Source organism: Adelges cooleyi, unplaced genomic scaffold (genome assembly GCF_023614345.1).
Source record: "Adelges cooleyi isolate 19-005CV unplaced genomic scaffold, UGA_ACOO_1.1 ACOO_flye_CR_arks_rails_tigmint_CR_PRNA_574, whole genome shotgun sequence".
Classification (NCBI taxonomy): Eukaryota; Metazoa; Arthropoda; class Insecta; order Hemiptera; family Adelgidae; genus Adelges; species Adelges cooleyi.
Genome location: NW_026096268.1, coordinates 12,339,654 through 12,367,366, shown reverse-complemented (window position 1 = coordinate 12,367,366; position 27,713 = coordinate 12,339,654). Strand labels below are relative to the sequence as shown.

General features: G+C 33.9%; 1 protein-coding gene and 1 non-coding gene across 2 annotated transcripts; both read left to right on the top strand.

The window, feature by feature from the left end:
• The first annotated feature begins 1,271 nt into the window (after positions 1-1,271).
• On the top strand, positions 1,272-25,424 carry LOC126843795 (uncharacterized). Its single transcript, XM_050581576.1, has 5 exons — positions 1,272-1,606; positions 13,874-13,934; positions 22,173-22,308; positions 23,444-23,597; positions 25,075-25,424. Exons 1-5 carry the CDS (start codon positions 1,298-1,300, stop codon positions 25,171-25,173), a joined length of 759 nt encoding a protein of 252 aa, XP_050437533.1. The 5' UTR covers positions 1,272-1,297; the 3' UTR covers positions 25,174-25,424.
• A 2,026-nt stretch (positions 25,425-27,450) lies between these two features.
• LOC126843855 (U6atac minor spliceosomal RNA) lies at positions 27,451-27,563 on the top strand. The gene has a single exon (XR_007686500.1). It is a non-coding gene; the product is annotated as a U6atac minor spliceosomal RNA (small nuclear RNA).
• The last annotated feature ends 150 nt before the right edge of the window (positions 27,564-27,713 follow it).

Genomic DNA, 27,713 nt, shown 5'->3' with positions numbered 1-27,713 from the left:
CAACTATAAGTACATAATTATTAATTAAAATATAAACGAACTAACCAGACCTATTGTTTCAGTTTGAAAGTATATGTTTTTTTAAGTGAATTTATTAAAAGCTGTTTTAATCAGTTTCAAATCAATTATAAGTAAATCGGATACACATATTTGTACCTTCATAAATTCATATAAGAGTTGTATATTTAATATTGAAATACTTCGAATAAGCTGATATTATTTCCCAAGTGCCTATAATATTTCCTAACAAATAATATGCATTAAACAATTTTTTTTATAAATTACAAGAACTAACTGTAGCAACAGTTCTTTTTTATGTATAGTAGCTATTTGACATTATTATACACATGTTTATTTATAATGAACACAGCTCTCGTTATTGCGGTTTTGTTTTTATTTAACTTTTTTCACTGAATTTATGTGTTTTGTTAGGATTGACATCATTCATTTTATATGTACATACTAGTGTAATAATTTATGCTGTGTCATTTGTTGTCGATAAATTATACAAAATATATGTTTGTATACATGTTTCTATTTATCGTTTTTATTGGTAAATTCCTTAAAAATACTTACTTTTTGAATAATAATAATGTAGTATTTAGAATTAGTATTTAATGAAATTACATTTTTTAAAACTACTGACCGTTAGTAGCAACCACACCCAACGTTTATGGGTGTTACAAGCAATACTGAAACTGTGTGACCACAGTAATAATAATATTTGTATTGTTATGTTTTTTTATAAGCCTATTGTAATGCCTGCGGGGGTAAAAACGAATTTCCATCTCAAGGTTAGTGACCTAGAGGGGTGTTGTTTGTTATATAGAGCTATATTATAGTAAACTGATAGTACTGACTACTATGGACGGGGTTGGTTGGTGGCAAAACGGGATCGAAGCCGGCGCGGGGTGGGAGGAGCCAATGGACCGCCGCCGCGGCCGCAGTGTGACCGCAATCGTAACCGCGCGTACGCCGCACAACCTTGGCAAAACGTCGGCGGGTCGGCCGAACTGGAGCGTAAAACCGCAATTCGACAAGAAATAACAACAACAAACAGCGGACGAATGATTGGCGTGTTACGCATTGCGAACGCGTCACGCCGTGACGGACGCCTCCGGGGGTCACTGAGACCGATCGGCAAGCCGATAAAATAAAAATCGGGCCGCGTGGCCACACTGCGCGGAGCAAAGTAACGGGCTGCCGCAGGGACGGCGGCGGCCGGTCGCGATCGCTCACCCTTGTCGTGAACGCGGCGTGTGACTCATTGATGTCGCCGCCGCCGGTTGCGCGCGCGATGTGTGACCGGTTGGCCGCACGTCCGGAAGGCCTGGAGCCGCCCTCGGCGGTGGCCAGGTCCATGCCATCGTCGCCCAACACCTACCGATCCGCCGTGGCCGTTGGCCAGCTGCAGCAGCTCCAGCAACAGCAGCAGCCACTGGAGAAGACGTCGTCCGTACCGGATCTGGTCGTCCAAAAGCGGGACGGTGACGTGCCCGAACAGACACCAGCGTCCTGTGCCGATTCCAAATCGGACGGTTGCCTCACCGAATCCGGACGGCCGCCCGTCACCAGCCTCAGCGGGACGTTTTTCACTACGCCCAAGGTAAGGGCCAAATGGCAGCAAATTCAAAATACATAGCTATAAACGAATATTCGATAAAAATAACTTAGAGGCCTTGACTAAGGGCGTATAAAAGTCTACAAAAAAGGAAGTCTGGAGGTCAATATGATGTAACGAGGGGGGTGCTGTATCGATAAAGATAACCCGACAGTTTATTACGGCCTATTCTGCGAAATAGGGTTGAAACCAGGGTTGGTAAAGTTTGTCTTTTAAACGAGTAGAATAGGCACAGTTTCAAACTTTTAAAACTATTAAGAGAACGCTAAACGTCCGTTATGTGAGGTATAAAACTAGATTATTGTCTTTAACCGTCCAATTTTATTTGTAGTAATAATAAAGTTTTTAAATTTTAGAAACTTGTAGAAAACAATATTATACACCGTATATTTGTTATTCTAATAAATATATCTTGATAATTGTACAATAATAAAATACTAGTAGATACCACATAAGTAAATGACAACAAATTACACAACAATCACAGATAGAATAGGTCCAATAGATAAATAAATATTTTATGGTCGAAAACTTGTTTTTGTAAAAATGGTACTAATTGTGTATTTTATTAGTCTATCACAGACTCCTTTATTAACGTTTTTCTAAAATTTAAGTACTGTGCGCAAAATGCTAACCCTTTTTCGAGCTTTACACTACTAAGCCTAACTGGCCAAATTATTCAGTTGAGGGGAACTTGCTCCCTCATTGGTTCTGTACAAAAAACACCTGATCTAAGTAGTCCGACGGTCTAGAATTGTTGTTGTGGAAATCGACCGAAAACGAATCTGAATCTGATTCGGTTTCGGTTGGCCAATTCGCTGAAAATCTAAAATTCACCGTAATCACCGATCAAAATCAAACGATAGGTTAGGCCAACAAAACGTTTTTCGGTCAAAGTGAACAAAAATCGTATACCTCTAATGGTTTATTCGAAAATAAGAATACTAACAAATCATCATTACGTCGCTTCGGTCGGTCAATCGATTGGATTTGCTGAATTTGCATCGACGTCCGTTGCCCGTCCGACCGATAACAGCAGCTGCTTTCTTTATTATTATAATGCATTAACTAGTTTACAAACCGCAACAGCATGTCCAATAATTGCACAGTGCTTGTACAAGATTGATGGCTTAATCCAGGCCGTCGGTTTAGTTAAGTTCGAACGCATCATAATCATTTGGAAAACTCGATGAAATCAAAACAATAAATTTTCACAGAGGTTTAAAAAAAACCCAAAATAAATTGCTGTTTAACTACAGTAATCATATTTTAACACAGAAAAAAACAGGCGAATGAGTGATATGCACGATGTCACGAAGCAATATGTAACAAGCATACAAAAGTGCAGAAACGATAAGGTTCTAGACCGATGGGCGGTGGGTCAATTGCTCCTCCACCCAAATCGTTAAATTTGGTTTTGCCTCAATAATATGACCCAGTCGAGTATGTTAATTTAAGAAAATATAAATCCGAACTATAATGATTGGCCGATCAAAGAAATGATGTCTAACGCCACAGACCTAGTGACCGTACAAGTGCAGGCTCTGATGTAGGTTTTGGTTACTGTAGTGTAGCGTTTTGGCGCTTTACAAGGTTTAAATTAATACATTTCCACCGCGTCTGACGTCAATACGTTCCGAGCAAAACACCGTCGCTTCGATGATTTCCCCTTGGATTTTTGAAATTTTAATTTAATAAACTACTCCCACGCGTATGAAGCGCATAAACACGAACCGGCGCCGAGGGAAGCGCATTTAATCCGGATATTTGCGTCATTCAAAATGGCAAACGTGCCTTAGCACATCGGTTATCGCATCAGACGTATCCGGGGGTAAAGCGATAAAACGATTATTATCAACCGCAATCGAGTCAATTCAATTCCACTCGATTCAGAGACATCAGACTCTGTTTAAAACTGTCATAAAAAAAAGGGGTGCATTTCTGATATTAAACGAGCGCGGAACAGTGGCGCCGAGAAGATATATTTTTACCCGAATTCTGCGAGAGGTCTTTTGATGGACCTGTACTTTCCAAGTCAAAGCCCTTGGGGGTATTACTATACTTGAGCTGTTTACAGACAAGGCGGTTAACGCTCTGACATTAACGGTTTAACGCCAACCGGCTGTGCGGGCTACACCGTAAATGAACTCGGAGGATGTTAGCTGTTATAGTGAGTATAAAGACACGGGTTGGCTTCAGTTTAACACGGGACTATGGGTTAATAAATAATGACGTTTGTGGTGGTACGGCCGTTTCTAGCATAAATATTTATTTGAATTTATGTGGCTGTAACACTATCCATGACTCTGAACTGTATACAGACTCTGAAAGTATGCATCTAGTGTACTAACGCGGCATTTTTATTTATTTATTTTCATCAATTAAACCGGATACGAAATGTTCTACCGAAGCACATTTGTATTAGATCGACGAACAGCTTTTCAGTTTTCATACGCCTAAACGGATCTAAATATACACTTTTTACTTGAACACATAAGCATTAAAAAATAATATATATATACAACCGAATTTGAAACCGTAGAACTGTATAATGGTTTAATCAATTTGACATAATAATAACAAAACGAATCGAATGTAATGAAATATAAAATATTGAAAATTATACAAACATCCGTCGGTTTTATTTTGCATATTAAATTAATAACGTGCAGCAGATGCGGACTAGATAGATGTATAAATTCATCTCTTAAAAAAAAAAAAAATATATAATAACACTAAATGCTACACAAAAAATAATTGGCTTTTGCGTTCTTGTGTTCGAGAAATTGTTGTAGAAACCTTTTTTTTTATAAAAAAAAAATAGGCTTAGAGCACTGTCCTCGCTTTCCTTAATAATTTTAGCACTAGCTTTCCACAGTAGAATCATACACAATTAAGATTTGTGCATATTATGGCTACAGTGTGTCGTTCTGAAAGGGTTTAACAGTTGAGGGTCTTCACAAATCCTACTGTTATTGGCCTCTACAACGGATTGGTTTTAAGCTAAGTGGCTTAGTCTTTCGTTCGCGATGACAAAATTAACTTGTTTTCACAAAAAAATAAATACCCTTCGTTGAATGTACAAACTAAGCGAATAAAGAATAATCTAATAATCGAGTATCGAATAACAAAATTGTGTATTTTTTTTTTACTAAAACAATTTTATTATTTAAGTAGGTCAATTTGTTTTTCAAATTAGTTATAACTTATAACTAATTACAAATGAATTATGAACAAAATTTAGTATTCCTTTTCTTAAAAAAAAAATGGAATTTATTTTTATTAATAACTCAAAAATATACACTTTAAATCCCTATCAAGATTCGCAAGAAAGGTGTCTCTTTGAAACGTGTTCCCTAAGTCCTAACAACACTGGTGTATTGTTATTTCATATTTGAATCACATAGGTGGACGGTAGTGCTATTATTATGTACGTAGGTCAATAAGGGTACGTAGGTGTCGAATTATTGGGTGTCAAATGTCTGAGTATACCCTCCACCTTTAAATATCCTTATATATCATACATACCTTGTCTTATTAATCATATCTGGTCACTTTTTTCAACATGTATTCTAACCACTCTTCTTATAATCTCTTTTTCTTCTTGAAAATAATATCTTGAACATTCTCAATCCAACAATACAAATTTTAATTTACAGAGTTTCATTTGATTTTTAGTACATTTATTAGGAAAACACAAAATTAAATTTTAAACATTTTCGTTGTCGAGTTACTACGCTAACTGGTGCAGTAGGCCACGAGCGAAGGGCCAGAGGCCAATTTTTGTTATTGTTGATGAACATATGACGACACTATTAAATGGACCGCGTGAAAGTCGACGGTTTTGAGTAGCTGATGATTCTGGAAGTATTCATTGAAAACTCTAGCCGTCCACATTATGGCACTAACCGGACTCGACGGGACGGTGGACGGGCCCGGAGAAATTGTATGTTGTCTGGCAAACGTTTTCACCTGTTTGAACCATTTGTCATTAATCGAAGAGGATTCCGAGTGCAACAATCGACGACTGCGGTCGAAAACCGTGTACTTTTTTAGTAGGGCCTCTTCTTGTGTTTTGATTTTTTTCGCCAGGCCTTCAAACGGGCCGCGTCGCTCTTCAATTATTCGGTAGGCCTCGTGGACGATTTGTTCGCGAACCGGGAAGAACACCGTGAACCCGGACAAGACGCCCGCCAGTTCCGTCAAATAGCCGTCCTCCAGTTCCGTCGAATGGCGACCGTCTACCGGTTTCATGTTCAAACCACCCATGTAGGTTTTTTTATCCATGGTTTTTCGCAGCAGCGACGACGGCGACCTTTGCGTTTCCAAACCTTCCAACGATTTTCGCGTAAGCCGCAACACGACAATTTTCAAAAAGTCCAGGAAAGCGGTCAAGTACATTTTCACGGAGGTCAGACCACGTTTCAAAGAGCTCAAGTCCCGGGCGTTTTGGCTCAACGTAGATAACACGTCGTACAACCGACCGCCGTCCACGTCCACGTCCACCGCGGCCATAAACAACCGGAGTCCTTCTACCAACTGCCGGTTGGACGTCGCGTCGTTCAAGTACAACGTATTGGCGATCTGGTACTCGTCGGCGGTCGCAGCGGCCACAAGCCATACCGCTTTTTTATTGTTGTCAATCGTGGCTTTCAAAGATTCGTAATTGGAAACGAGTGACCTTTTGACCTGGTCCACCAACTGTTGTCGCACTTTGGCACTTCCTTTGGAAACGTATGAAGTCTTCCCCGAATACGAGGTATTGTCGGGACAATTGTACAGATTTATGGCGCCGTTCAGCTTCTCAGTGACCGCGTCGTGTACTTGTCCGACGGCCACCGGAGTCATCGTCTTGCTGTCGTTACTTTCTAACCCGTCCAAGTAGGCGGCCAACATCCACAAGTCGTTGGCGTGCTCGTAGCCGATAGCGTACAACGTGCTCACCGCGGCCATCACCAGGTCGCGGTATTCGGTCATGTGCTTGACGTACCAACGGCGGTCTTGTCTGATCAGGTTGGCGGCAAGGCGCATGTGGTGCAATGCGTTGAACGTGTACCTGCACTTTAACAGCGAAGTGCTGACGAACGCCAACATACGTAGTTCTTTGACGTCGCTGTAACAGCGGAGTAGCTGGTCCGCCGTCCACGGATCCGCAACGTCGGCGGCAGGATACCCGGTTTCGACGTTTTGCAAGTCGATGATCAGCCGCACCAAAGTGGCACGGTCTACCGACTGCAGATCAACGTACCGGGAGTCAACCGGAGCAGCGAACACGGCCAAAAGGCGTAAAAACAATATCACGTTTTTCCGGAGGCCTGCTAACATTTTGTAAAAGCAAAAAAAAAAAACTTAATGAATTAATAGCAAAATTGGCGCAGCTTAAATCGAGTACAGCAAAATCAAAAGCAATATAAACCAAGTACACTAAAAACTATTGAATATTATATAGAGTAAAAAACGAAAAATAAGTAAACGAGCATTTATTGTATGATTTCATACTACTGATACTAAAATAAACTTTAACTAAAAGTTAAAACTAGCGGAATCTGAAACTAAAGTATAATACAAACACGTGTGTTTTAATTTCAATTTTAACACGCACACGCGAATTAGAATGGAAGATGTTTTTTTTTCTTTAGGTATAATAAATTATTGGTATGTACAGGCTACAGCATTTGCTTAATCTAGAAAAAAACTTAAACAACACTTGTAGTTGTATATTATTATAGTATAGTAATGAAATATTTTAAAAACAATATCACGTTTTTCCGGAGGCTTGCTAACATTTTGTAAAGGCAAAAATAAAATTAATAACAAAATTAGAGTATTTTAAGTCGAGTAAAGAAAAATCAAAAGCTGTATAAACCAACTAACAGTATATACCAGCAGTATTAATCACACTAACAGACAGCTGTCTTGATAACATTGTTGCCGAAATACGCGTATAGGTACGCTAGTGTATCATTTTTTGTGCTTGTTTTTTTTTATATATACATTTTTTTATTTCTTTACTGCATTTTCTTAGTTTTTTAAAAAAATGTTGCTACCTTTGGAGACGATTTGGAAAATAACTAGATGTTACGGTGAAAATATTTGGCTCGACAGATTCGGATTCAGCGAAAAATAGTTCAAAACAGTATTAATGTAAGTTTTTCTCTTTTAATTACCGACTTGAGCCCTCTCCCTTGAGCTTTTTTCTATGTCTACCACCGTCTCGTTTAGAACATCCGCTACCCTCCCCCCACGATTATTCTGATACGTGCAACTATGATGTTTGATCAGTCGCAATTGGATAATATTACACTTAATGTCTAGTCTGTGTGTTTGTTATCGTCGTCTGTGAAAAAATACATTCTTATTCTTTTCATAGGCACTTTTAACCCGATTAGGGGTTATGGAGCCTGGAGGGCGGGTCGAGTGCGGGCACATTGTTCTGTATTTTTCTGTTGACGAAATAGCACACACACACACCCACCTGTAAACGCGGGTGGTGCGGGTGCGTGGGAACGACACACAAAATGTAATTCCTTCGTGCCCGATACAAAAGGGATAAAAATATGAGGAGGGAAGTGGAGGGAGACGAGGAGAAGGCGTCGCGGTATTCCCTGAAAAATAACTAGCGCCGACGTGCGCCGTCCCTTTCAAGGTCGCCGCCTCCCCTACTGCTCCTCCTCCTACTCGGTACCCGATTATCGCCGGCCGACGTCGGCGCTCGGCAGATGGCACAGTGATCGTTTGGATCGAGAACCGCCTGAATTCACGTTCGTTCACGCTGCACGCAGTTACTTGTCGTTGGCCGCTCTCTCGCTGTTGTGTGTGGCGTTTTGCAATAGTTTTCCGCTCACGTCGGCGTTGTTCCGTTTTTCGGGGTTTTCACGGAAAACTACAATTAACATAATTTCCTCAATCCGACAGTCAGCGGGTATTTTATTTCTCGTTATAAAGGCGACCCAGTGAAAACAACAACCGATTTCCACCTGTGCGTTTCGTCCGTCTGATAATTATTATTGTAAAAAAACAATATACATTATAAAGCTAATTAAAACACATCAAAATATATCGTACCTATCTACTTACAAAAAAAAACCTGCGCGCGATCGGACTGCAGGTGGCGGAACTCCGTCTCTTCGTCCAAAGTAAGTACTCGCTTCGAGCAATATTGATAAAAAAATTAACTACGCTCTTAAAATGTATAGGTAATCGTCGAGGGTTGGTGGACGGTGGTTTTTTGGAAATTATTTTTTGGGTACACAATAATATTAATATTACGGTCGAACAAACGTGGCGCGTTTTGACGGTCGACAAGAGTGTGGCCAGTGGCGGAACTCGCGCGCGAAGAGAGGTCATGTCCGTATTTGGTAACTACAAGTTCGGTAAAGCCAAGTTCTGTGAAAACTCCTCTAAACGATGTCCGCACACTTCTGTAACGATATCAACAATAAAAATGATGATCAATAATAATAATAATAGCCAACAATATTCGTCTTGACCGCCGTACAACGATCACGGCCATTACTCGACTAATAACGACCGCCGACCGGTTATGGATCGTTGCCGGTCTTCATAGATTTTTTTTTTTTTTACCTTATGTTATTGTTTTTTTTTTTTAAATTGTTATTTCTAACGGGTATTTCACACGCCAGCCGAAGTGACCTTTAGGCGGCTCGTAGACCTTTTGCAAATTGTTTTTTGACCTTTTGTTTCCACAAACGCGCGTTCGATTGTTACCACGTTTTGACAACTTTTTTTTTTTACAATAATTATTACTTTTAATTGACCGACGACGGACGTCACAATAATATTGCGGTTCGTTTGTCTCTTCCGGTAGTTTGATATGATATTTTGCTTCTTTTTTTTTTTTTTGTGAACGCGTCAGAGGCTGCGGGATGTTGTATACACACGGCGGAATGGTTTGAATTATTTTAATACGGTCTGATAGTTATAATATAACTATAAAAAAAAAATTATAATAAAATATACTGTTCGCTCGTAGTGGAACACAGCAACCAACGACCAGCGACGGCCTTGAAACATTATCAGTTGCACAACAATAATAATAATTTAATTACCGGCGTGCTAACGTGGGAAATTAAAAATTATAAACTATTGTTTTCGGTTTCTGCACTGACCACGTTAATCCCACCGCGTTTGATGATTGAGTGAATGGTGTTGTTTTGTAAACTGTAGTGTTGTTATTGTGTATATTAATTTACAATGTATTAGGATTAGTATCAGCAGTCTCCCACGAAGACGGTTTATTTCCAAATGGTGCCCAAATCCCATCGCATATATAATTATAACATGATATACAGCCGCTTACAAAAGAAACCGCTTTTTATCTTAACCGATTGAAATAGGTATGTTACTTGTATGTATCGAAATGACCCGACGAATCGTTAATCGTCTGTACTGGACAAAACATTTCGTTCATTAATAAGCTTGTATAGAGCGAACGCATTAGGTTTATTCGTTTTAATTACTATTGTACCAAAATGATGGAATTGAAAATGATGGTATCGATAAAGCTAGAATGCCATCCATCTTTATCATCGGTATTATAAGAACGACAACAATGTAACTGACCACTAACGCATAATAAAAATATATTGTAAACAAGCGTTGTAAAAAAAAGTCTGTTTACCATCAATTAAGAATTATCATTAATGTACTCTGATTATTAAAAACTGTCTTAGCATACCGACATTTTATAATTACTTCTTAGCCAGAAATTTAATCTTCTATTTAAAATTATTGAAGTTCAATGTTGACAACATTTTAAATTATTCAACGCAGCGTATGAGTAATTTTTTTCACCGTAAAAGAACAGCTAGAAACAATAATTGTAAATGTAAACATTTTTTTTTTAATTCTATGCGAGTCGGTAAATAAGTTACTTATTTTTTGTCGTTTTTATTATTAAAAATTGTTCTGCTGCGTTTGATAGTGATCTAATAACGTACAATAACCTAAAAGGCTAAATCTTATTTTTTTTGCAAACAATTTTTATGACAAATACTTAGAAAATAATAATACATTTATAGTTATAATTTATAATAATAAAGCATTATTTTTTTTGGCGAATAACAAAATATTTTTATAAATAACATTATTACACATAACAAACGTGTGTGCTTCAACCAAATAATATGTGTAATTATCATATTTTGTAGTATTAATAAACTGTATAGATGATTCATCAAATGCAGTTATTTTTGTACTTATTGTGTTTCGGGGAAATCTTGTTATTATTAGTTATTACAAACAAGTGATAAGATAACGTTAAAGTTGATAATTTCGACATGCGCCTTGTATTTCGAACATTATATAACTTTTAACTGTGCTTTTTCGTGCACATCATACACCATAAAATTATCATTAATATAAATTTTTTTTTATTAAATTGCTTTTGTGATTACACATTATAGCACATAATATTATTATTTATATTTAATTCAGTCGAACAATTAATTTTGTTGTTGCTGTTGAACATTCGATGATTATGAGTACAATTTTATGGAAATAAATAATAATTTTCATTGGAAATGTGGTCGTTCAAAGTACAGAAACAGTTCATTTGAATGCGCTGTCAATATAGTCTCTTATGTATTAAATGTTTAATAGTATTAATAATATATATTTTAATTACACAAAACCGTCACTGTCCGGCACGAACTAAAGGGAATGAACGTGCAAGACTTTATCATTATAATATGAGTGCTACTGATAACGTTTTAATCGCAAAACGTTAGGTTAATCTTTAAGAGTTTCACATTTGGCAATTAACCACTATTATACCAACACATATTTATTCTACTTAAACGTGGCACTCGACAAGTTTTTTGCATTACAATATACAATATTATAATCATCATAAAACTATAAGAAAAAACTGACACTGGCGGCGTTACTATAATTAAATTGTTTTATTGCAGTGTTAAGTATCGCTGTTGTAATCTTTCTGTGCAATTTCGGGCTATTTTGTGATATAATAATTATTATATTATGCAAAAACCTAAAAAAAAAAACGGAGATGGCGACGACGATAATAATAATAATATAGGTAAACCCGCGAAACGTCAGCAACCGGCTAAAGTGTAAATTGTAATTTTCTCTTCTTTTAAAAATAATATAATATGCTGCGTAATAATAATAATATTATTATCTAATCGATTCATTCGGAGTTACAACAGAATGATGCCAGATAAAAAATATAAATTATAAAAGCCGGTTTTTAACCCCTCCCCTTCGCAAACACAACAACAAACGTTTGATTATTATGTATTGTTTATTTGATTTTTTCACTGGCCTTTTGTGTTATTGGACTTATCACTACCGGCAACGCGGTCGTCCAAAGGGTTTTTGACCCTATCCGAGTCCCTACCGTTATAATATGTAGCATAGTATAATAGTAATAAGAACAATAAATAAAAATCTGTTGAAACAGGTTTTTTAAACAACATGGTCAATTTTTCATTTTGTTGTTCGACTATGCAAAACGAATTATCGTCGCCTAAAAGCACAGATGGCGAATCTCTAAACAACTAAAAACTGTATAAAACGTTTTGAATTCGGTGGTTATCAATTTACATTTAATCTCGAATAACAGAGGTTGATTTATTTATGTTAAGATTGTATGAAAAAAAAAATTACTATTCATTTATGAATTTTATGCACCTTGTAAAACGTCTCTATTTCTTCGTTTTTTTTAAGCCGCTAAACAATGTTTTGATTTATGCTGACTTTAAAATGGTTAAGCCGTTAGTCTCAACTCTCCGTCGTGTTTTTTCTTACTGTTGTCAAATATTTTACAAAACGTATGCGGTTTTTTTGTGACCGATTTTGAGCGAATGACGCCTTGTCTGCAATGTATTTTTTTTATAGTTGGATATATGTATGTTAATATATTATACTAATTGTCAAAAAAAAAACGCATTAGATTGTTTTTTTTTTTTTAATTTTTGAATTCAATGACTCATTTGTTTGACAATGAGTTTACTTAATGTCGTCATGCTTTAGAACTCGCCGTTGTCTTTTAAGTATTTTCAAGCGAACAATATAATATTATATCAACTGCTATTTTAGATAAGAATTATAATTATTAAGACGCATGTTCTTTTTATGTAAGCGGTATTGTGAATAGGTAGTTTGTTAGTCTCCTATGACAAAATGAGTAATGGCTATGCGTTAGTTGTTGTGTAATTGCGTCACAAGGAAAAAGAATAACATGGACCACGATAGCATACAGCGGTGTAAACTTAACGGCTGCTGCAAAGTATTTTTTTTTCTTAATGTTTTTTACAGTCTAAATTATTACAAATTCTGTCTTCACTATTTGTGCGGTTATAAATAATTCACATTGTCGGTAATAGGTTATGTAAAACGCTTAGTTTTACTTATCAGTTTTTGTATTTTAACCACTATGAGAGCCTGCACACTATGTTTGCAATGTAAATAAAAGATAGTGTGAATTCTGGTTTTGGTAAGTGTGCGATAAAATATAATAGTACTCAATAACTAGTAGAGCTTATTATATATTTTATTTGAAACCTTTCGGTAATTGGACGTTTATAAAAAACAAATCTCCCCGCAGCGATGTACCAGAACAGTGCATTTCGTTTCCCGTCTCGTGTCGCCCTCGAGTATTATAAATTGGAGAATGAAATATGTTTGAAAATAATTATTAAAAAAAACCTTATTATTACACTGTCATACTGGGTGCCGCGGGCTGTGCAAAGTAATGTGTATTTCCTTATTGCCGCTATCATGACCATCGTGACGACTGACGATCGAACCGTTCGTGTATAATAGTGAAAGGTTAAATAGTTTGATAATTTCTCCCGGCGTGCATAATCATTGTTTTAGAAACAAGCGCGACCCGTACGTTTCTTACGTTTATAGTAATAATATTATTAGATCTCTATGGATTATGTTTTTGCATCTTTGTGCATTTTTTTAGAGGACGGTTACTGGTTACTGGTTAGTAACCACCATGGGGGCCATTTCATATTTTTAACGTTATCCGTGGCATCAACGCAGACAAATATGTTTTGTTAAGAATTCATCAAATTTCCACCATCACGTTACCACCATAGTTTATAATTATTGCTTAGCGAACATTTTTTTCTTTTTCTTAAACTATTTTTACCCGTGTTTAATAAATGATCAACAATCCCACAGCGGTAATCTACTGACATTTGTTTTTTTTTTTAATTTTGCGCATCCTAACGGTATTTTTGTTTTATTTATTTCCAGACTGATGACAAGAATCTAGATGGGCAGAAGGATCAGCAGTATAATAGTAATATTATAAACGGTGAGTTGTTGTCAACATAAATTGTTATACATTATATAAAATTAAAAACGCGGTGTTGATGGATGATGTCATAGCAAATATATAAAATTTATGTTTATTTCACTCTATGACAAATCAAAATGTTAATACTTGAAATCGGAGATCTTCATGATTTGTACATTTTAATAGGTTTAAACATAGTCAATCCAGTTTGTGAGACTGCTAACTTATTTTAATATTTTTAACTCGTACCCAATGTCATATCTGGTTATAATAGCAATGGATTTTACCTACATTACTTGTTTAATTTTACGCAGTATAAAATATAAATGTTGTACAATTCAATATGAAAAATAATAATGATAATAAAATAAGTAGGTACGACACAAACCACTTGAACAACGTGTCAATAATGGAAAAATATAAGATAAACACTAGGAGGTGCATTTTAGTGAAATGTTTCAATTATTTAAAATTGCCATTTCTAATTTGTAAATACTTTAGTACAAAAATGTTGTATAATAGCCAACAGTAGTCATCTATTACATAAACAAATTAAGCATTAGTCTCCGATATTTACACACTGTAATGTATTTACACATTTAGGTTTAATATAAAACAAGTTTTCAATGTATTTCCATTTTCCTTACATCAAGTAGTATACCTATAAGGTAACAAAATGACAGCGACAGTTGATGATAGGAAATGCCAGAATGTAAATGATAAAGAAAATACAAATCTTTCATCTTGAGTTTGTAAAGCTCAGTTAGTATCTTTGTGCTGATCAGCTGTAAAAAAAAAAAAATTCTCTGACATTTTAATAACGGCAATAATATTAAATTGTAGCTGTTATAGGATTGGTTAATGCTGTATTAATCTTAACCGGAGAAATGACATTGCACATTCCATTACTGAGACAATAAATATTTTATTTACCAGTTTGTGGTTTATCGGTCTTATTTTAAATAAAAAAAGAAACGCATTTTCTCAATTACCATTTAAAATTATTATTATTATGAGCTATAATAATATTTATCCATTATTGTTTTAATTAAAATAAATATTGTAAGTAGGTATATAGCCTGTGTCATTGATTATAAATATTTAAATAGTCTGCTGTACTCTATAGAAACTTTTATATAATGGTCGTTAACATATCTTAGAAATGAAATTAATTTAAAATTCAATCAGTGTTTTGGATGCGTAAGTTAAAAGAAGAAACAGGTTTTTATTTATGACTATTTGTTTGTTTTTTTAAAAATAAATTCCTGTTTTGTCTATTCACTATATAGTATATTATGTTATGTACATCCCACTTAACATATTTAATCTAAAGATGGTCTTCGATTAACGACATTAAGGTGACTTTCACATTTTTTTTCGGTTAACGATTATTATTAATATATACGCTTCGCTCTAATTATATTTTTACTTGGTCGATAATTTACAATATAAATTATTTTTTTTTGTCTTCATTTATTCACTCAATCCCTTGGATTGTTTTTTGTTCTGTTGTAAATCGAAAGAAGTCGCTTTGGTTCGTTTAAAAAAATTTACGCACTGTCGTTTTTTTTTTGGATAAAGCGTTTGTATTGTATTTCTTATCTGTTTTTTAAACCACGTAAAATACTAAAAAAAAACTTGATAAAACAAAAATGTTGTAATCTTTTAGTCTAAAATATAATGCGTTTGGATCGCATGTCCCAGGATTATAATTCCGACCGCAGTTGTGTTAATGTCAAACACAAACGCCTACACCGAAAAATACCCAATGTGAATTATTATTACTACTATAATAATAGATGCGTTTTGAAAGGGGTGTCGTGAGTCATGATTTTATGATTATTTTAAATTAAAAACAAAAAAAGCCTTCGGTAATAATTTCCTTATCCGCTTTTCCCCCTTTCTTTTGTTACCAGCAACGATTATTAACTCATCATCTGGAACACATACGAGGAGTTGGCTTAAATTTCTTACCACAATAATATTCTTATTTATTTTTTCGTTCTGCCGGTTCGATTGTTACATGCTACTTGCTAGTGAATGATCATTATACAAAATGTATACCGCTCATTAAAATAATGTATAGGTAACGTTATTTCAAGACTTTCCAATCGACGGCCACTTATCTGTTAGGTTTTTTTTAATTTTCCTCATTAACAATTATTATCATAAAAAAACGTACATTTTTTTTTTTTGTTATTTACATATATATTTGTCTAAATACGCATAATTTTACGAGTGGGTTTTCACTCTTACCAATGTTCTCTGCATATTACGTAGGTATTGTACAATATCAATAATAACTTTAATTTCGTTTTAAGACTTTTCGTTTTTAAATAATTATTAGAATCGTGTCCCGCGAGTTATGTAAAACCGAATGTCTTACGTTTGTACTCTTTACATCAGATACATACATTCAGGTATTTTTAAACTTACATAGTCTGACACGATGTCTTGCCAACTGTATTTCAATCATCGTGGTTCTTAAATTTCGGCGGAAAACCGTAATTATGTCAAAAATTATGTAAATATATACTTATGACTGATTATAGTTTATAAGCCTTCGTTTTGAAGTTCTTTATTATTAAAAAACCCGTAACACCTAAAATAATGAATTTAGTGGCATGCCCCCTTCCCAACCCAAGACCACTTAAAGTTTTAGGTTAAAAATGTGTTTAAAATGATTGAATTACCCGATTATAATAAATAAACTATTCGGATGAATAGAGAATGCGTTTTGGTTTGGTGACAAAGCTGTGGCACAACAGGCACTTATTTTCGGGGCTGGTTAAGATGTTCAAAGTAGGTATTCACTTTCATAAATCACTTAGTAAACAAAAAATATATATATTTATATATACATATCATTGTTTGTGCCATTGGTGTCACGAAAGTGTCAATCATACGATGCAACGATCGATATAATATTTAGTAATCGATTGTTATTAACGAGAATCTGTCAATAGTTTTCCTGAAAACTTGACCATTCGCACTTTCTACTTGCTTCTGATCTATTATAAATTCTATTTTGGCGGCTTATCTTCTCTCCTATTCTCTTACTCTTCTTTTTATCATTTTCGTATTTTACAGTCGACTATAACAATATAATAGGTAAATAATATAGTGTATGGAGCCTAGTGTAAACATTATAATAGAGTATAATATAATATTAGGTATACACTCGGTGTGTGTGTTGTCTTTCAGACATTCGGACGGCGGCTGTAAGGTAATTCTAGGTCACTCGGACGATCGTGACCGACGTGTGTCAGGCTGTAGACCAGCCAAAACGTTTACAAAAGATACCGCCACCGTCTCCTTCGATCCGTGTAGTAAACAATGTATATAATTGAATGTCGACCCGTGAGAATGACACGTATACACGATTTGAGAAACAATGACCGTGACGGATTTCTGTGTTGTTTTTCTATATAATAATATGTTGGCCGATTCATTGGGTTTATTATGAATCTGATGGCGACCAACATTAATTATTTCTTTAGACGTCCTGGACGGAGCCGGACGATATTATGCAGAGGCGCCGTCTCGGGTATTCAACAGGGATGCGAACATGCAAAGCGCAATACTATATTATATTATAATATACCTCAATAGAAGATAACATTGATATCGATCCGGAACAGACCCGACATGGGATGTTCCCATTATCTCTCCGGCTTTAAATACACAACTTATAAGACTACCCCACGTATGCCGAATGTCATAGATATCCATGTACGGATATTTGGCATGTGTACGATAGCCTATTGACTTCCTATATAATAAATACTCCTACAGCCCTTAAAAATGTTCAGTAATTACGTTAAAACTAGAGGTGGAGAGCGTTAAGAAGTTGACAATTATAATTCGAAAGATATTAAATGGGATTGTATAGCAGAAAGTTGTAACTTAAAAATAAATAGTAAAGGACTCGGGACAAACAAATTTGGGAAAGTATCAAAAATGAGGATTACGTTATATGAACATGATTCCTACAACTTCAAAAGTTGTTCTTTCACTTTTTTGGCTTCGATGATCGGATCTGGCCAAAACAATACTAGAGTGTAAATACATGATTATTCATGTTTTATATTGTTAATATACATTTTAGTAAACTATGTGATATTGAAAAAATAATAAATACTCTTATTTTTTAAAGTTTTAATCTAGTAAATGGGCTTAGATGAAAATTGTTTTGAAAAAAACAGGGAAGCTTTTTTTATGGGTATTTGAGAAATTAGACTTTCTCAAATAAAGATTTTAATTTTGATCTTCAGCTACTACTTGGAGAGTGAGTTGCCAGGATGACATTTTTTGTTAATGATTAGTTCAAGACACTTGAGAAGCTATAAGTAAGCGATGGTTTGGTTGATGTGGTTGTGGTTTTGATGCTTTTCGAATGTGTGCCTCCACTTGACGTCGTCAAAATTGTATCATTTCATGAGAAAAAGTAACCATTATTAAGATGATTTCTAAGTATATCGGTTATTTTTTTTAGACAACAATAATTTATTAAATGTATGTACATATTTGGTGTGTAGAATTATTATGTAGCTATCGTTTAAAGCATTCTTATAATGACAATTAGCTGAAAATTTCTGTATGGCTGTATTATGATTTATGGGTGAGACAATTGTTATTATAGTGCTCGTGTCACGTCATGGGTTTTTTTTTGGCTTTTCGAACGTTCAGCAGAGATTTAAGATAAGATAAGTGCTCTTTTTTAAGTAGTTTGAACGTGCATTTTGTTACAATCATGCATTTTGTGCGACCGTCGCGTCGTTCGCATGTTAAACATAAACGTGCCGCTTTAAATCGGCTACGGTCGAGGGGTGAAGAGTTGCTTTGAGAAGAGGGGAGGGAATACCTAATTATTATTCACCTGTGAATATGACCTCGAAAAAGGGGATAGGCGATGGAGGTCGCATAACGAAAATATATTATTTAACCGTTATTGGCGTTTGTACCATCGATTTTTTTTTTATTTGTCCTCTATAATAATAATATATACAATATAATATAACAAATTAAAAAATATTACCAACTAGCGTGCACTTACTATTCCATGTCGTCGTCCTACTAAACCGGAAACGTTATTCGCAGCGGTTCCCCTTCCATTATTTGTGCATTTATCTGACGGCTTGATGGTGCGATGCGTTCACGAAAAATACCGCATACCGTGTTTGTAGACTGCAGTGCAAATATATGTATATATATATATGTATTATATTGTATGCTACAGTCATAAATATTATAACCTATGTGACAGTGGTGCGCTATCTGATATATACCATTTATAATACTATACACGGTGTTTCAAAAGCAACAAGTAGTACTTGAAAATATGTGTGGTGATACCGTTCTTGTGTGTACACAAAAAAAAAAATGCCTTCAAAACGGACGGCCGACGTTAACGAGTTTGTGCCACTTAAGCGACAGTGTGTTCGTTTAGAAAGAGAAAACGTGTCACGGCTTGAGCTATAAATCCACCACTTTAAAAACCCTTAAAGCATGTTCACAGAAGAAAGAGAATACCCAGGGCATATTATGATAAATCTTGAAAACATATATAATAATGAAACCGACCCACGACTCGCCGGTTCAGCATGATATTTAAACAAAAAACCTTGTATCTCTGTTATTAGTCCGCGCAAGTGTGTTCACGTTACCTGCCCAGCCTAATGTTGATGTTTTGAAATCATTACCTCGGCTAAACAACCCCAAGACTATTGATGCTTGTAGAGGGGTTAGCTAGGCCTTGCAAAACAATTCGTTAAACTTAATTAAGGTCTACCCTACCCTCTTATTTGCTTCTACGCGCTTTATATTATGACGTCAACGTTTTGCTTGAAAATTCGAATAGATTTTTGAATCCACGTTTCAATTCAAGTCCATTTTGTTGAAATACTTCTAGCTATTAACTATTAGTCATCATAGTCATATCAAATAAAGACGTTACTTCGGAGGAAGGTTTTACAAAGCGTAGCAATCTCTTTATTTGGCTTGTTAATCAACCATGTGTAATTATTTTGTAAAAAAAGTATTTGCAACAAGAGTCAATGTATACATTATCTGTAAAGATGACTCTATTTTGTTTAGCACGTTTAGTTTTTTGGAACTCGCATCTGATGTTAAAAAAAACAATTTTATGACATAATAAACGTGTTTTGAGTACATACAAAGTTTTGAATCAAGAAGTTCTTATGTTTCAGAACTGATAAGAGAGATTTATTGTTTGATATTATGAATATGAAAATGTTTATTAAAGGTATGAAATTCAAGCTATATCATGTTATAATGTTAAAACTAAAAAAACAATTCTACATTACTCATGTTTCCTTTGTCCTAGCTTCAAAATAACTATTTAAATAATCTGTGGACGGGTTGTACAGTAATAACTTATAGAAAGCATAAAATATTTTTTAGTAAAAAGTAAAAACAGAAATAATGGTAACTGACAAAAAAAAAAATCAAATTTTTTAGTTGTTTGACTCGTGGCCACAGAAATGTTTAGCTAGTACTCTATCATAGGTGTTATAGTTAGTGTCTTAGTTGTAATCAGGATTTAAATATTTCATTATACGTTAAAAAAACGTATACTCATCATTAATTTTGAGACAAACTTGTTTGGCTGTTAATATTATAATCAGTTTTACATTCGATCAGTTCGCAGTCACGTTTATTCGGTGAACTGATGTTAATTAATACAAAGCTCGTATGTGATCGTTCCTATTAAGCGTTATCTGCATTTCTTCACGTTTTCTTGACCCGTTAAGCCTCGACCGTCGTTGATATCTGGTTATTATTTTTATTATTGTTATTTTTTACTATTGGCCTCAAGAGAAATAGTAATTATTTTTACGTTCTATTGAATACAGCCGTTGAATAACTTTTGCTTATTATTTATTGTGCATTAACAGTTGATTTTTCCCCATGGGCCATGGTAGACGAGGTATTGTAAAAACACAGAAAGCGCCCACGTTTAAAACAACACTTATGTATATTATTATAGTTGTAAATGTTGAACTTATAGTTAGCTATTATTTTTTGCATTCATTTGTGTGACTTATCAACGATTGAGTTTAGTGTCGACAAGTCGACGACTCGTGTGCTTTTTTTATCTTTAGCTTGTGATGTTTATTTTTTTCAAATAAATTATTACTATTAATTGGCCAGTGATAGAACTATCCCGTGTGCGTCATCAGATTATGCATGTAATTAAAAAATAACTCTCTTGTTAAACTATTTTTTATTAGACCTTCAAATCGCTAAGAAAATCATATTAATTAACATAATAATATGTTTGATTGTTTTTTTTTTTGAAAAATTAATTAATTTGTTTTTTATTTTTTATTTTTTTATCTACGGTTTGTATTACGTGCGGTGACCTCAGCTGAATATGCAAAAAGACCGATTTAGCTGATATTAAAATAAATGTAAAAAAAGTACAGTTATAATTTCAAGTGGTTTCTTCTTATCTTTTTTGGGGGACAATACAAGTGTGACTTGAGAACGACGAATAATAATGAAACTCTTCAAGTGCACTTGTACGATTTTGTAGTGTAAGGTACGCTTTCGAGGCGTTTGACGACTTTACCAACAGTCACTGAGATGTTTCTAATGGAATTCTAAATTCGGGTTGTGTCAAAGTACAATATAATAATAACTCGAAATTAAGCAACATGCTTGGTTTTTTCCTTAAGAACCTTTCGAAGAGTATAATAAAACAAAAGATGTTCAAGTTATTATTCGCGTCAGCTTTGTTAAGTGATCTTGAGTTTATATAACGTATATATAACGCAAACTAGTGAAACTCATTCGGTTGGCTTTATTAATACATCTGAGTGCTGTTGTACACAAATGATATAGGTCAAGGGGTTTGTACCCGCATCCGGTATCTTCTTTAATTCATACATAGATATATAAATGAAATCATACGACCGACGTTCATGACGTGCGCTTGTACAATATTGTATAATAATTAGTCACTCTCTTAAAAATTACTGTAAACTTATTAACGATAAATAATCATTGGACATCATTTGTTACTTCAACTGTCTGCTAATATTATAGCCATTAAGACCACTATACCCGTGCAGTGAGAATAGTTGTGGTATGTAGTTTGCTTTCAATCGTCCGTTGAAAATCTTCACGACCGAGTGAATTATTTAATATAATAACAAATGCCTTAAGAAATCTCCATTATTGTGTCTTCGTTTTTTTATTTGCCCGTTTCTAATCAGAAGTTTTGTTTTACAGGTATGACAATGGCGACCGATTGCACTAGAGACATGCACCAGGATGGATTGATTTTACCGCGGAAGACGGTCAACCCGTGTTTGACCTCTGCCGAGCACCAGAACCTGCACAGAGAACTATTGTTCAACCAGAAAATGTGAGTGTAACACTCTTGTTTTAAAGTAAATATGTTATGTAACATCGGTATGGAAAAAAGGGTTATTTTTTCGTTTTGGTGATTCTTATGTCATAAGTGTTAAGTAAATAAAATTAGGGGGTAGAAATTAATATGTATAGAACCTCGTCCGTGTGAACACGAGCAGCTATAGTTTTTTTCGAAGATAAAACCCAATATCTGTATAATACTACTTTTGCATGTTTATACATTTATCTTGGTATTAAACTAGACTAGCTCGCGGTAAACAATACAACGATTTGAGTCGATGGCGGGACAATAATGAAGTTAGGTCACAGAAGGGGTAATTTTAACTACCCTCCTCTTAAAACCTCTTCTTTCCATTACAGTTGTAAATCATAATTTTCTATAGATCCACAAATGTTAATACAATCATTGATATTCATAACTCTAAAAAATCGTAAGTGGCCTAACTGGTTATGGCGTCAAAAATAACATACTTAGGTCGTAAATATAAATAATGGCTATAATTAAAATTATGAAGTAGATATATTTTTTCCTCCTATCGCAAATAAGACATTATACATGTCAAATTCAAATATTACTTATTAGTGTACTTTTTGCATTCTAAATTCTGCTAAATTGATGATAAACACTACGCCTACTTTGCAGATATTTACCTAAAAGACACCTCGTTTGCGCACAAAACTATAAACAACAGAAATCAAATTTTCAAGTAAATACAGCTGTTATTTGCGCACATATTCAGGTAGACATAACATAACACAAACATATTAGTGTAATAAAATATTATACCTATATATTGGTGAATATGAGGATGATTAGTATAAAATTATATTATATGTATGCTCAAACAAGCTAATTATGCAGTAATGTAGGGGGAAAAAGTCTTACCCGAGATAAGACAACAATGTGCACAAACAAGTAGTGTCCTTTAATCGACAAAAATACTATCATGTGCGCAAACGAGTTTTCGCCATTTTGAGCTCCTTTTAAGTTAACAAAATTATACAAATTGAATTCTTGTTGCATATTTAGTCAAATGGATGGTTTCATATCGAATGATTTTATCACTTTCTGTTATAATAGCTGTTCCTAAAGACCTTGTTTTCATGATTTTTTTATTATCTTTCAGTGGCAAAAGTGTACTGGGACAAAAGTCAGAGCTGCAGAAAGCTTTGGAAAAACACAAGCGAGCGCAAACCCAAAAAGAATTGGAACAACAGAAAAATTCGTGCCGTACCTCGTTTGAACGGATGATCGAAGAACGGGCCAAAAAAATCGAATCGGTAATATATTATTATGATAGGTTTTTTTTTTACAATCAAATAGGTATGTGTCGGTGTACCTATTAATAAAACACACTCTCTACACTGGACGAGGTGTAAAATATATTTATTTCGGTTGACCGAATTTTTACACGGTGTGGATCTACCAAGCGAAGCTTCAAAACAATCGTCGTGTTATTTGTTTATTCAAGTAGTAGAAATCGCCTATCGCAATAGTACACACACACGCGGTACACCACATGTGGTAATAGTCGTGTAGAGATTTTCCATTATATTATAGTGCCCACAGTTGAACGGTTTGCAAGTGTAGGCGTGTAATGCCAATGTGTGTATGATATTATATTTGTTGTTGTTTGTGCACGTCATTACTCATTAGCAGTGCTGCAACACGGTACTTTCGTCTTGGTGGGGATCTTATCGCACACAACATATAACATTAATCACATGCATGCGCATACAATGCGTATATAGGTATATAATATGATATAAATAATATTATAATACCGGTAACCTTGACAAGTGCACGTCCAACCAAAAAAAAAGTCAATATAATATAAATAAAAAAGGTTTAAGTCATCTGACCGGTTCTAAGTAGGCTTTGTACAAGAAACGTTCAAAGAGAAAAGTAAAAACTTTTTTAAGTCGTGTACCGATTATTGTGTGATTAAATTATTTTATAAATTCCATACACACATTCATAGCTAATGCGTTGTACGCTTTAATGGGGAAATGGATTTTTTGAAAAATTATTCAAGGGGAGAGTTTATATTTGTATTATTTTTATTTTGAGTTTTTTTTCTCCAAAATTCGCATATTAATAAATTGTACTGTACGGCAATAAAATATGTCCTTTTTTATGGTACAAGAACCAAAAAAAATCTATTTTTTTTTTTATTGAATCCGAATTAGTCTTCAGATTTTCCAAAGCCCATCAAAATATTCTTTAAAACGCCTCCAAGCTACAAAGTAGTTAAAAAGTACCGTTTTGTGTTCACTTTCGACGCGTTTGAAAAATTTTCTAGTTTATTATATTTTATTTGCTAAATAAATTCAGAACTGGTCACGGAATTAATGTAAAATTATATTAGTCGTATACGTCAAAGAAAACTAGAAAATTTGGATTCGGAGTATAAACGACTCTCAAAAAATCATTTCTTGTTTTTGTGAGTCGTTTATAGCTGGAAGGTGATTTAAAAAAACAAATTGTGCTAGAGAAAATCTGCGGTGGAATCGAATGTACAATCATAAATCATAAATAAAATACCATGTGTTATTTATAATCTTAAAAAAAAATTGTAAAGTTATACCTTGTTAATGTTAATGTCAAACCTAATATGAAGCGTTATTAGTTTGTTGTTAGCATTGGTCTGTTGTGTTTTAAAAACACAATAGTGTATAAAAAAAAAATTGTTAATTATAAAAAATCGTAAATTAAATTACGTTATTTATTAAATGTCACCTTTTTTTGTTGTTTTAGCAAATGGAAAAAATGGACGTTAAAGATAAAGACGAGGACAAACCGGAGTTTCTGCAAGTGCACGCTAAGCTACGCGCCAAAATGGCCAAAACAGACTAAATCATTAAATCACTGCGAAAATACCATTGCCTTTCACGAGGAATGATAAAACAATTTTACACAAAAAGTGTTCATTGATTGTGTACATTTTATTTTTTCGAAGAAAACAAAAATATATTATATATATAAAAAAACTATTATTAAAATTATATTATTCAGTGTACATTTGAGTTTTTAGGATTATTATTTTTATTTTATTTGTAAGCATTAACTATTTTTGATTATGAAAAAATAAATTTATTATATTATTATCTTATATCTACTGTAGGTGTATGAAACACTTCTCGGCGGTCATCATTATAATAATAGTATAATTATATTTTTCGATTTTATTTTAGACAAATTATTACTTTTAAAAATGTTCCGTGTTTAAATGTATTTTTTCCTGGAGATAAAAAAAAAACATTAATTTGTTTTCTGTATTGTACCTACGATGCCAAAGTTTAGTCAGTTTTGAATTTGTTGTAAAAATATATGTGTATTATTATCTTAATTAGTACAGGGAAAATTGTTCTGACGACTAACTATAAAATTATACTTATAGCCTTACCAACTTATAGGTATTATTATTATATATATATAATTTAAAATTAAACAAAAAAAAAACTTGACAGTTGACAGTGTTTATATATTAACATACCTACTCTTTTTTTTTATGGAATATATTAAACATTCCTAATGACATAACACGATGTTTCGAGTTAGAAACGAGGTTCTCTGGTTTGACTTAATCCGGTTAAGACAATATTCGATTTAGTTGCCTACAGTCTTGTTGTTTTCGGGTTCCTAATCGAATTACCACTAGCCTAAAGTGAACACAGTTCTACGCACAGGGTGTTAAAACCTTTACAAAACTTCATGTGTACCGAATTGTTAGGGTTTAAAAAATAATCATTTACGTTACAGACAAGATGGCAACGGTAATAAATACTAATAATTGATATCATTAATTATGACGGCAGCAGATTTGACGATACTAATAAAGTAGTAAAAGTAGTATAAAGTAGTAATAATTACTGCTGTTAATTTTCAACAACAAACAAATGTTGGAGTATGACACATAACTCGTGGAAAATGTTTTTATACTTTTGTAAGTGATCTCATTTAAGTAATAATCATCATTAAGGTAGGTAGGTACGTCTATGTCGGAAACGGTTAAAATCAATGGCTAATTTATGGTAATGTTATTATAATTATTATCATTATGGAAATTAGATTAACCTACAATTGGACTACAAGATATCCTCGACTGATTACTATAATAATTATATTCTGAAATTATTATTTACAGAAATTTTAAGTTTTTAAATCTTTTTAATATTGTTATCAATTTTGACTATCTAATTAAAACTTTCCTTTTGGAAATATTTAACATAAAAGATGAAAGAAAACCAACGTTTATGACTTAACCGAACTTTGTCGATGTGCAACTCGACTAAAACTATTTATTACAACTTAACCGAGTTGGTCAACAACTCTTTTCGCCAGTTAAGCATGCATGCAAGGTAGGTATAGTTTTCCAATGTTAAAATTATAGGCTAAACTCTACTTGACTGTTATGCCAAACTGGTATGAGTACGGTCATAACGTGCCTAGCCTTGAAAATATGTAAAAAAAGCCAACCAATTCATTAACTTAATTTGTACCCGAGTCATTCCGCGTGTAAAGTGAACACAACAATTTTCAGTTTTACAGTTTTTTATTATTTTTTTAAGAAATATGAGTTAAAAAAAAAACTTTATTGTACGTAGGTACCGGGGATAACTCGGAAAAAAATATCATTTATCTCAACTCGTTTCAAAAGTTATATAATATCTACAAATTATTATTATTATTGGTATTTAAGTCAATTTTCTTGAGATTTATATTTTCATGAAGTCATAATACTGAAAAACGTAAAAAGTTAGTAATAATTAGAAGTTCGATCGAATTTCAATCACGCCATAACTCGTAGAAAAATAACTTTAAAAGTATTATTACAACTAGAAAATCTTAATATATTCGCCTTAAAATTAGACTGCGTTATATTAAAAACGGCAACTATTGATTCGTTTTTGTCATATATTGCCTATCCTTTGCCCCTTAATTAATAGCGCTTTCCGTTCCCCTCGATAACATGTAGCGCCCTCTAGGTGTTTATGTAGACAACCACTCGAGCGTGGTCACTGAGCAACTAATAGATGACGGGCTTAGGCGGTTTTCAGTGTAAACTACTCGCATGTATTCGTTTTTGCGATTTGTGCGGTATAAATGCACGGACGTTGGCATCATGCAATTGTGTTGTATAAAAGGAGAGACGGTTAGCACTCCCCTAGACAAGGATGGAATTACACACATATATGGTCATGGCACTGCTGTTGTTGTGCATCAGCAAATGACCACGTTTTTTTGTCGTCTTCGCCTCTAGGTGGCAAATGTTTTTTAAATTTTATTTTTAAAAAATATATAAAAAATAACAGCAATTTGTTTGTATTATGGTCACATTTTTTATATTTCAAATAAATTGTAGTACAATAGTTGTTAAATTATTATAATCTACA

Coding starts and splice junctions, on each gene's coding strand:
- LOC126843795 (XM_050581576.1), top strand. CDS start 1,298: ATGTGTGACCGGTTGGCCGCACGTCCGGAAGGCCTGGAGCCGCCCTCG. Junction 13,935..22,172: donor TAATAGTAATATTATAAACG/GTGAGTTGTTGT, acceptor TTTGTTTTACAG/GTATGACAATGGCGACCGAT. Junction 23,598..25,074: donor GGGCCAAAAAAATCGAATCG/GTAATATATTAT, acceptor TTGTTGTTTTAG/CAAATGGAAAAAATGGACGT.